The 12,139-nt window shown below is 42.1% G+C and overlaps 1 protein-coding gene across 7 annotated transcripts in view; it reads left to right on the top strand.

Annotated features, from left to right (window-relative positions):
• Window positions 1-12,139, top strand: part of CELSR1 (cadherin EGF LAG seven-pass G-type receptor 1) — a 162,091-nt gene that overhangs the window by 85,208 nt on the left and 64,744 nt on the right. For all 7 annotated transcript variants that reach the window (XM_015628139.3, XM_015628138.3, XM_015628135.2 and 4 more), the window contains exons 3-5: window positions 2,388-2,610; window positions 7,031-7,146; window positions 9,790-9,878. In XM_015628139.3, coding sequence (XP_015483625.1) covers window positions 2,388-2,610; window positions 7,031-7,146; window positions 9,790-9,878 — 428 coding nt within the window. The remainder of the gene's footprint in view (window positions 1-2,387; window positions 2,611-7,030; window positions 7,147-9,789; window positions 9,879-12,139) is intronic.

Genomic DNA, 12,139 nt, shown 5'->3' with positions numbered 1-12,139 from the left:
AAGCAGCAAACCTCTGTTTTCTGCCTTTCTATAGGAATTTTGTTTTTCCATTTTTTGAATGTTTTGGTACACAAGATACGTGTTTAAGGGCTATGCTTATGCAGTGGATCATCAAGTGCTCGCTGTAGTGTCCTCTTAAAACATCTGATGCATGTGTGCACCATATCCAGTATACCGAGGGATGTCTTGGATGATGTATACAATGTTTTCCAAAAGAAATACATGATACAGCATTTAAAAATATTAAGGAAAGTGTATTCACATAATCTTGCCTGATATGTAGAGCTGATGAATGGAAACAGGAAGATATTTATCAAGTGATTTTCACAGCATTTCATTTAATATGTTAAAGAGAATATAGGAACATCAGTGCTGAAGGGGAAAAGCTCTAAACACAGGCTTGGGCTCAAGGTTATGTAGATTATCAGTTCAGAGTAATGCACAGAGCAGGTCCATCCTCCAGAGCTGGCCCCACCTGGATGGGGTGTTCATCCAGGCCTGGCTCTTGATCATAGCAGTCTTGTGTTTGCTCCTGCATTTTGCCAGCTCGAGCCATACCTGTCTGAAGAGGCAAGTGGTGTTGATGCAAGAAGAAAAAGGCAGCAAAGCTGGAGAGCCAAAACCACAGAGCTGCCCACCTCACCTTATCTCAGAGATCACTGCCCTTGGGGCATTGGCTAAACCAGCTGCAAACCCTGGCAGTTTAGAGCCTGGCACACAAAGGAGGTGCAGATCCATGTCTGGGTGCAGCAGTACTGCTGCAGTGTACTTCAGCCTGCTTCCAGTGTGGGCAGCCTTGGGTGTGGGAGCAGGGCTGTGGGGCAGCAAATGGAACAAAACTTTCCATTTAAATTTGCCTTTGTTAATGAGTCACTGCCCACAGCTCCTGCTGCTTTTACTTTCCTGCAGGAATGTGTTTTCACAGTTTTAACTGTGCTTGAATCAATCACAGGACCACAGAATGGTCAGGGTTGGAAGGGGTCTCTGCTCCTCTGAACCCCTGCTAAAGCAGGTCCACCTACAGCAAGTTGCACAGGATCATGTCTGGCTGGGTTTTGAATGTCTCCAGAGAAAGAGACTCCACAGCCTCTCTGGGCAGCCCTAACAGTGCTCTGTCATCCTCAAATGACAGAAGTTTTTCCTCATTCTCAGATGGAACTCCCTGCTGTTCAGTCTGAGCCTGTTGCCCCTCATCCTGTTGCTGAGCACCACTGCAAAGAACGTGTCCCAGTGTAATTGTATCATCTGCTGGTATCATGCAAACATTGAAGTGTTAGAAACGTTTTCTTCAGCTGGCTGTGTTGAGTAGTATTACTCTACATTTATATGTCAGACACCATTACTGGTGGTGTATGCCACCTCGAGTTTCTCTGAACAGTTTTACATGTGGGATGTGAACATGCTTTATACCATAGGAAGACACATGTCAAAACACTAATGTTAATTAATTGGCTCACACAGAGGGTTTGGCTTTCTGTACAATGATTAATTCACCAGCTGCTTTTGTCCCAGCCACAGCAGGTTTTTTAAAATTAATATCCTCTGTACATTACTTTTCTTAAATTGGGATTCATTCTCAGATTTTGGGCAAGCACAGGACAAAAACCCACAGCATACATACAAAGCAAGACACTCCATCTTTGGTATTGTATTTAACATCTCATACTACATGCTTTGGGGATGAATAAAGACAAAGTAATTAGGGGTGAAACAACTTCAGTAAGTGACACACAGAATCCACAATTTCTGTGGTGAGTTAACATGTCCTGCTCCAAAAGGTTCAGAAAATGGTCATCACCTTTAGAATGCATGTGTAGGAAAAGGTGGAAGCAATCCCTATGTCATCTGTATCCTGCTTGTTCTTGCTATAGACATTTTGAGAGCTTTGTCATGAGCTCAGCCATGTTCTGCTGCCACCATGGGCAGCAAAGCCAAGTTCCATTCAGGACAAAGTGCAACCATTTATCTGTTTTACACACTTTCCAACTACAGTGAAACACCAAAACAATTTGCACGTATTTTGGTTGACAGGGAATGTGCAGGGTTTCTACCTTCTCCCATCTAGATCTGTCTGTCACCAGTTCTATATTTGTTACCCAGTTTGGAAGCAGCCAAGGAATCTGAAAACCGTAGGCCAATGTTGTTGGATATTTGCAAGAAGATTGCTCAGCAAATCATATTCTGCACTTCCCTGAAAATCCAGACTTGTAGAAGATGCAGCACCCTTACCCCCAGCAATCACGGGCTTGTACCTCAGTTGCTTAGGGGAGCAGGTGTAGAGGTTTGGAAGCAGTTTAACTGTAGCAGAACCACTTGGGTAGCTGAGTGTCACAGCTTGGTGCTGGGTGAGGTGTCACCTTCCCTGATGTCTGCTTCTCCCCTTGCAGGAGAGTACTGTGAGGTGAACGCGCGCTCCGGCCGCTGTGCTCCGGGGGTGTGTAAGAACGGAGGAACCTGCGTGAACCTGCTCATCGGGGGCTTCAAGTGCGAGTGTCCCCCTGGAGAGTACGAGCGGCCGTACTGCGAGATGACCACCAGGAGCTTCCCCCCTCAGTCCTTCATCACCTTCAAGGGGCTGCGGCAGCGCTTCCACTTCACTGTCTCCCTCATGTAAGTCCCCAGGGGAAGGGTTGTCTGGCTGGTGGTTTCTTGCTTGAGCTTGGGACTGTTTGTCACTGATACTCACCAAAGACCTGCCCCTGAAAGTCACTGCAGGGCCTTCTGACAGTGACTCCTGCAGGCAGGGCATAGCCGTGTTATCTGAAAGGATTTGATTTTCTGCCCTGCTGTGGATGTTTCTGAGTTGCTGACTCACGACCTTCCCTGTTGTAACACAGGGTGACAGTGGGGAGAAGTGACACCAGGACCACTCTGGCCACCCATCAGCAGCCTTCAGCCACAGAAGTGCCAGGGTGGATGTTGGGTTTGACACTATTATTAGCTGGGCCTTTGGCTTCCTGGCCTTCAGTCCAGCTTCAGAACCAATACATTTGTGTTCCTTGTTTGGGAGAACTCTTCCCATCTCCTGCTTCCCCACCTGTGAGGGGACCTGGGCGTGTCAGGCCATGGCTGAGCACAGTCTGGTCCTTCTCAGGTTCTTGCTTTCCAGTGGTCCCCAGCCTTGGGCTCAGGACAACTCCAACTGATCCAGGTCCTCAATTAGCTCCTTCTGGCCTTCATACCCAGGTCCTGCTTCTGGTCTCATCCCACCTCCCAGGCACAAGTAGTCTTAGCCCCATCCCATCTGTGCCAACATCCCTATGTTGGGCAGTCTCCTTCTTTCCCCTGGGGGTGCTCAGGAAGGCAAGGTGGAGCAATGATAGCAGCCACAGTCATGAGCTCTCCCTCACCTGGGAAACACTCCTCTTCTGGAAAAGACTTCTTGGTTCAGGAATAGGGTTTGGTTGGTGTGGAGACAGAGCTCCAGGGACACAGATGCCTCTTGTCTGAGGAGGGGGTGGATTTGCAGTTTTCCCATGGTTTAGCTGGTCAGAATTGATTTTTGGTTTTCCCTCACAGCTGACTGTGAGTAAACAACACAAAATGTGTTTGTCCTGACCCCAAAGAGCAGAGCTGGGGATTTTTTGATAGGTACAGCAGCAGCTGCAACAGTGAACTTGTTTGTGTGTCTGTCCAGAGAAAGTTCTCAGGGAGATGAGACAGGCTTCAGGCTTATGTCCCCTCCAGTACCCAGCCATTATCTTGTGTTTCACACCTGTCAGGAGCCAGGTCACTGTTTTACAACGTGTTTTTCAGTACTGTCCTTTAGCACAGTTTACTTTCCTGAACTAAAATCCCAGACAGGCTCCCTCCCCATGTAACATGATTCTGTTAATATAAGTAATGCCCCATCCTTGTAAATGCTCAAGGCCAGGCTGGATGGGACTTTGAGCAACCTGGTCTAGTGGAAGGTGTCACTGCCCATGGTAGGGCATTGGAACTGGATGGTCTTTATGGTCCCTTCCAACCCAAACCATTCTATCATTTTATGATTTCTGCCATTTTATCTTTCATCTGCCTTAATCCTGAAGTCAAAGTTTTATGGAATCTTGAAATTTTGGTTAAATCAGAAAGCACAGACATGGTTTGCACACAAGCCAAGGCAAGGGAGAGTTGTGCTTGTGAAGATTGTTTTAAGGCATCAGGTCTAAGTACACAGAAAAACTGAGGAGCAAAAGGCTCTTGGATTTGTCAGACCCACAGTGAGAGCAAACAAAGGCGCAGTCTGGGCTGGCTGCCAGCATGAATTGTCTGCACTACCCTTGACTTGTCCCCTCAGCCATGAGGTGTCATTTTTCAGGCTTTTGGAAAGAAAGCTTTGACTTTTAGGGTGCTTCAAGTTAAAATGACTCAAATGCCCTGTGTAGGGGTTATTGAGAAATGGCAAAGTACTGTAAAAAGGTAGTCCTGACACCAGGGTTTCTTCACTACCTTTAGAACCACAATGGCTTATTTAGTCATGAGCTAAACACTACTTAGTCCACTCAGTGTGATATAAGAATTCTCAGCCATTATTACATTCATCCCACACTGTCTGGAATGGCAGCACATTTAGCTTTTCATACCTGAAGTTCATTTTTATTTACACTATTTCTTTGGCTTTTATTATCCTTCAGTGGAGGAGGAAAACATGTGAGGATCAATCAGCAAGAATTAGCAGTTTGACTGCTAATGATGATGATTTGCCACTATGTATTTTGTGATTTGGGAGCATTCCAGGGTGTCCAGCTTCCCTTGCCCTCAAGTGACTCATGACCCACTCCTAGCAAAGAGCAGAATATTTGCATTGTCCAGTCTCATAAATAAAATGGTTTTTTTAAGCATTTAGGTTACTGACCATGCATGTCTTTCTACTCCCAATGTTATGTATCTTCTTGCTTAATTCAACACTTACTACTCATTCCCTTCAAGAGACACTGTTAGTGGAGAGGTTTTCTCATTATTTATGCAAAATTTGGTAAGAAAGAGAGGCTTTTTTTTCCTGTGTCATGAAATGAAACATATCCCTTCTATTAAAAACCAGTATTTTTCCCCCCAGCTGGTGGGTGATAACCAGACAAGTTCAAAAGCAGTAGTGCTTTTAACGAGTATAATACAAAAGTTGCTTTTCACTAGTGGCGAAGAATGGAACTGAGCACAGATAAAGAAATCTACAAAATGGCTAAATAATTTAATAGTTTAATAAATAATGGTTTGATACTTAAAATTATGGTAGGAAATTGTAAGAATATGAGAAAATGAATTCAAACAAAACCAAGCTTCCTTTTATTGCTGCCAGACTAAATCTTCCTGCCCACTGAAGAAGCACCACTAGTATTATTCCCTTTTCCTTTGCTCATATATATTCTGGATAGATGTGATCAAAATATTTGGATGAAGCAGTTATCCATCAAAAAATAGTCTTAGGAAATGTATTACAGAAACTGTATTCCTTTGGATGAAATGTTTGATGGTGAAAAGTGAAAACTAAATCCATGTTTTGATAATATTGATACTTTTCAATGGTATTATTGTAATTAATTTAGTCTTTTATTTGTATAATATTATATTATGATAAACAAAACTAGAAAGAAATGTGTATATCAAAGCTGATTTAAAGTAATCAAAACATTAATATTATGATGGACTATAATGCATATTCTTTGAAATTTGAATTTTAAAGGAAATATAAAATTTCTGACTTCTGTTTTTTGAACAATTCATTATCCTTCCAAAAGATTAAAAATATATAAATAAAATTTCCTATTTCCAGGTAGCTTAAATTGTGAAAGTTCTCTACTCAGTGTGATCCACAACATACCTATGTCTGACAAACAGCTTCTAGTAAAAAATATTCTTTGTCTTTGGAAGTTTCTCTTTCAAATACCTACCCTAGTATTCTAAAATACTGCTTCAGTCCCATTCTTTGAAATGCAAGTTTTGTTGCATCACATGAGAGTCTTGCTATTAGACATGATATGACAGGCACAAGAGTCACTTCTTGCGTCCGTGGAAGACAGTTTTCATTAGCTATGTTCAGTAGTTCATTCATTTGTAGGAAAAGTGGGTTAATTTAAATCAGGCATATTTCCTGCAGTTCAAGATACAAAATCAGATTAAATTGCCATTGGGACATTCATGAAATTCCCATGGTTTCTCTCTTTTTTTATCTCTTTATCTAATATTAATCTCTGTAAAAATGCTTATGTGAAGTGTAATCATTTTTTTTTTGCATTTCTGAGTAGATGAAAGCTGTGTGCAACTCTCCAGAGATAAGAGAATTCAATTAAAAAATATAAAATACAACAAGAAGAAATTTGAAAAAAATGTTCTGTGCTGACCAAAAAAACCCCCAAAACCAAGGCTTTTTTAAAAGTGGGGTTGCCCCTTTTTCTGCAAGAAAGATACATCCCATATTAGTAGCACAAGAAAAATAAAATCCAAATGCACCCATTGGTGCTGATCTAGTGAAATTTTTAAATGTTTATTTTGCTTCCTCCAACTGAATGACCTGTTGATTGACTGATTTTCTTCATGGCATTATTAAAGTAACTATATTATAAATCATTATAAAGTAACTCTTAGCATTCTTTCCCCTTACCTCCCCATCAGGTTTTTTTAATCAGTTGGTGACTGTCCTAGTGCCCTGTAGCATTTAGACAGCACACAGGCAGCCAGGATCCCACTTTGATGTGAAAATGCTTTCTAGCTCTCAGCCTGTTTGCAGAGTGTAGTAAGTGTTACTGTTTGATCAGTGTCAGATACTGCTGTTGCATCTTGTGTCTGCCTAATTTTAGCCCTCGTGAGCATCAGCAGATCTCTGCAGAGTAGATTTCTGTAATTTCCATCTGCTTGCCTTGTTGACTGTGAAAGAGTAAATTTGTCCTGTGGCTGACTCCTCAGTTTTACAGTTTTCTGTCTGAAGATTGATTCAAAGGCTTGTTTATCTGCTAAACACAATGCCATCTTTCTTCTGGGTGACTTGACCATCAGTCTTTAATCCATAAGCTGTTAAGCAAGAGCTAACTAACTCCATGTCTCTGTGTTCTAGGTTTGCAACCAGGGAGAGGAACGCTCTCCTACTCTACAATGGGCGTTTCAACGAGAAGCACGACTTCATTGCCTTGGAGATCATTGAGGAGCAGATCCAGCTCACCTTCTCTGCAGGTGAGGTTTCACTTGAGTTCAGCGTTTCTGCTTCAGGTCAGGAGAACCTCTCAAGCCATTTGGAAATGCACTTCAGTGATTTTATATGGCTATTTGCTGCCTCATTAATTTACTGGCTGGCACTGCGCAGTAAACAACTGATGCCGGGTGTACTCCAGATTGTAGCGGTTTGTGGTGATTACACTCACTGTCGTGGGCAGGAGCTTGTCAACATACCAGTTATAAAAGCCAGAGTTTATGACTACTATAAAAGATTGGCACTAGCCTGAATGTTGGCCTCCAAGCCAATATTTGCTTAAATGAGACTTCATTTTATCATGCTGTGATAAGTTTTGTGTGTTTATGCATGTTTACACTACACCATCAGAGGAACATAGGTGCATAAATGTTATATAAAAAATCTATGCAAGCCAAAGGAAAAGCTAGCAGAAGTGAAAACTGCCTGCCATTTATTAGGGATTGGGAAGGAGCAGTGTTGTCTCTGGAATGTATTTCTGCACTGGAGAAGCACCTCCTCTTAGAAGAAGCCTTAAACAACAATGAATTTAGGAGAACTTCACGCTCATTGCTACAGTGGGCCAGGAAACAAGTGGCAGCTTTGTAATTTGCTTGCTTTCTGCACTAGGACTAAGCCAGTGTCTTTTGGTGCTTGTAGGAAGAGAGAGGAGGGCTGAGAAGCAAAGCTCAGGCAGGATATCTGCCCTGAAGATCTGTGCTTTCAGTGGCGAGGCTTTGGTGACTTTATGAAATTTCAGTAGTGTAGACAAACTATGTTTGTCACAGGTTTAAGGTGTTTTTCTATTGAAACTAATACGAATATCTGGAAAGGGCTGTTGTCCTGTAAGTCAAGGGGAGTTACATGTAGGTCAAGTGAGATGTTTGTGCCTCTGTATTGGGCATATAATTCAGGAAATAATCCTGCTATTTCCCATTATCGATATTCAGGATAGACACATGGGCTCAAGTCAATTCCTGTTTATTTTTGGGGGAAAATGAGAGATTGCAAGCAGCAAAACCATAGAAGCAGAAACACAGCCCACAATGGTGTTGCACACTTATCACCAGTGGTGGCTGCTGCCCTCAGACCCCATGGTAAATCCTGTGTGACCCCACTGATTTACCAGTGATGCTTAAGTGCATATGTGGGCCCTTTGGGTTGAAGATATCTGGTTACATTTCCCCTTTATTACCTCAAAGTTGTCTAAATTAGATTTTAAGGCAGGTTTTTGAATGGATTAGTGTAAGGAAATAACATACTGCAGAGATGTGCTTTCTGCTGTAACATTGCTTCACCTGTCTAAACTTGAATCAAATTGCTTGGAAGGTACCCTGAGGATGAATGGGAAAAAAATAAATTCTACTTGCACTTATATGCATTTAAATGTGAAGGAACTCCTTTAAGATACATGAAACTAAATTTAGATTTGCACTGCAGCACCTGAGAGCAGGTCTGGTCCTGCATATTACAAATGGTATTTTCTTTGGAAGGAGATGGTTTATGTTTTATAGTTTTAAGTGGCTTTTAACGAACAGTACAAGTTGTGGACACCTGATCTCAGTGTGTTACATGTTGCAACAACTTTTTCACAGAAAGCAGAGCGAAAGGATTGCAGAACATCTTGATCTTCCTTTTGCAGACACTTCATAGCTGAATAAAAAGCCCAACTATTTGTATAGATTTTATCACTATATGACAAAAACCACTGCAGCAGGATGCCATACAGGCTAAGCTTAAATATGTATTGTTTAAATAACAGAAATACATGGCATGGGAGTTAAAGGAGAGTAGGGGACACAAGAATAATACTTGACTTATTTATTGCAAATAGAGAGTTGAAAGTGCATTTTAAGTTCCACAATACTATGAGCTTTGTTAGTTTACAGGAGGAGCTACCTTTCTTGTGGTTTATTATGTAGGATTTTCCAAATGTTAAAAAAATTAAAAAAAAAAAAAAAAGCAACCAATCCCTTCTCTGTGCCAGACCCATTATCTACTTTCAGCATGAATGTTTATTTTGCTGCTACCTCAAAACAGATATGCCTGGTTACTGAGCTGGGTCTGCTGACTCAGTCCTTGCTTAAAAGCTTCAGCTTTCCAGTTGCAGTGATAAAGTCTTGCTTTCAAATTTGAACACTGAAAGGCTGCCAATAATTTCATTAATCACTAGTAAAAGTTTGCTCAGCCCAAGGATATCATGAGTATTATGCTAGAGTACTTTTGGATATCACTTTCTTAGATCTAACAGGGAGTTGCTTCCCTTCCCTGACAAAATATCCCATCACAATACTCATCATACCAAAAAAAACCTCAAAGGGTGCTTTTGGCAAAAATGCAGAAAAGTTCACGTGCAGTTCTCCCTCAGTTCATCACTTCAGCAATAGCTGTATCTATTGCTGAATGTATCTGTTACCATGCTTTGCAGAAGCATGATTAAATAACAACATAACTCACCCAAATGTCCCAGAAGCTGGTTTTTGTGCACCAGAGTAGCTCCGTGAAACTGGAGATATTTATTGTCTTGCAGGACAAACCCAAATTCCTCCCTGATGGAGCAAGGTGGCTGCATCCTGTGCCCAGTGAGAGTCTCCCTGTGTTTCTTGCAGAGATGGTGACTTATTTTTCCTTTCTGCCTGTTTTTGCAGGGGAGACAACCACTACAGTGTCACCATTCATTGCAGGAGGGGTCAGCGATGGGCAGTGGCACTCGGTTCAGGTGCAGTACTACAATAAGGTAAGACTAATTGTGGTGGTGATAGCCTGGCTATTTATACAGCAGTAGAGGTGTGGGTCATCCAGCTCTGACCTGACATATGCAGGTGACCTGAATTTTATTTGTTTAGCCAGGCACATTGGCACAGCTCTGTACAAATGGTACTGGTCTTGCTTACCTTGCCTGGGACAAAAATCCTCTCATAGGACTTTTGAGTTTTGACTCAGGAAGGCAAAACTAGATGTACATTTTTTTCAGAACTACTCCTAGGGAAACCTTCAGAAACTTAGAGCTATTTTCATTTTCAGTTTTTTTAAGCTGTTAAAAGTGTTAGTGTATCTTGTTAAAAAAATGTGGTGTGCAGGAGCCTTCAGTGTAGTAGCTACCAAGCTTTAGTGCAGAATTTTCTGAAACAAAGAAAATTCTTCCCTATAGCTGTCTTTTCTTGTCAAATGACAAGTTTAGCTAGCACTAGCTTCTCTAGTTTGAAAAATATGATTATTAAATGGTTCACATCTTTCAGTAATAAACCACGGTCTTACTAATTAATTTTTTGTCTGCTATACACGAGAGAAATGCCAAAGTTGTCACTGCATGCAGTCCATGGCACTCAGAGGTGGACTCTGGGGTCCCTGTCCCTCATCTGCCCCCTTGGTCACTGCCACTTGGTCACAGGGTCATTTTGACTGAACGAAAAGGATTGCAGACTCTCTGTGCAGAGCAGCCATTTCATGATGAACCAGAAATCAGGCTTTTAGAGTGCACAGTGTCACTATCTACAGGTAGATGTCAGAGATCTTCTATAAACCATAACAAAAATTAAAGAGTTCATTTAGTGACTATGAAGCATTCCTTTTAAGTCTGACATGATAGCATTTTGGGAATCACATAAGGAAATAGAGAAGCATTGTTGGCTGTTAAAAAGGAAACAGGATACTAGTGTAGGAAGCTGAATAGAAGGTGAAGGATTAATATGATCAGCAAGTTCTTTATTTCCCAGTGCTGCATCCTTTCATCACAGTTTGTGTGGCAGTTTGAATGGGAGGATTAAAATTTTATTTTGACTCCTAGATAGGATCTCCTAGCCTAAGGATATTTCATTGAGATAATGAAAAGCTTTCTATTAGTATTTTATGGTTTGTTTTTTTTAAGTAAAACTTAAGTTTTGTGCTTAATATACATAATATACTTTCTGCTATCTGGAGCCCAGAGAAATAGAAGCGAATCTTGGTGCGTTGCCATGCACACATCTGTGGACACTATGAAGCTCTTCCTCTGTTTCCGTGTGTCCATATTTCTTAGAGGATTACTCTGGCAGAGTGAACAGTACTTGCTGAGGCAGTGGAGGCACACTCCAGCTTTCAGGCTCGTGGGCACAGCTGCAGGGAGAGCCTCTGGACCAGCTAATTGAAGTGCCAGTGAGCAGATAAGGGGCCCAAGCAGCAGAGGAATGCTCTTTAAAAGGCAAAGAGATCTGACATAGATTTAAAAATAAACTCTTGCCTCATTTTCAGAGCTTGCTGTGGTTCAAGCAGACTGGTAGGTGAGCCATGTTAGCAGCTGGTGTTTTCTTGTTGTTAACACATGTCCTGTCATCATTTTCTTCTTCTGCCCCAGTTTTTTGAAGTGAAATGAGCCAGTCTCCACTGAACAGGAAAAAATTCAGGGCAGAGAGGGAGAGCAGAAGGAAACACCAGGAAACATTGCTGACTTCACTGCCTTTGCCACTTGTGTGACATGAAAGTGATGAAAAGCAGGGTCACTGTGTGGAGAGCAGCGCTGTGCCCTTTGCTGTCCGTGTGAGAGACTGAGGTCATCACCTTCCCCTAGCAGCATTTATTGCAGGATGGTTAAATTTGGGCTGGAGGGGGGAGCTCACAGCATTGAGTAAATGGCACAAGTAGGATATGCTCACCAGTATGTATTCAGCGTGCTCTCGGGACTTCCCACACATCTGAGAATCGCACGTGTTGCACCAGCTCTCCAGAATGAAGGAGGGAGTGGGTGCTGCAGGGCAGTGGCAGCTGGAGGCAGCTCTGCAGCCCTGCCTGCCAGGCTGCCCCCACACCCTGCCCCAGGGTTAAGCCTTCACCTCGGCTTCTATTTGTTTGTACAGCAGTTTCTTGGCTACTTCGTGTTTTAACAAAACTGGAAGTAAAGTTCCTAAGGTTGAAATGAGGAGGTTGAAAAAACAGGGATAATTTAGGGATTTCAGTCGTGCTAAGATAAATGGGATGCTGTGTCTAAACTTGGCACAGTTGAGATGTTTAAATAACAGAGTA

This window comes from Parus major, chromosome 1A (genome assembly GCF_001522545.3).
Source record: "Parus major isolate Abel chromosome 1A, Parus_major1.1, whole genome shotgun sequence".
In the NCBI taxonomy this organism is placed as follows: Eukaryota; Metazoa; Chordata; class Aves; order Passeriformes; family Paridae; genus Parus; species Parus major.
This window is presented reverse-complemented; position numbering and strand designations above follow the sequence as displayed.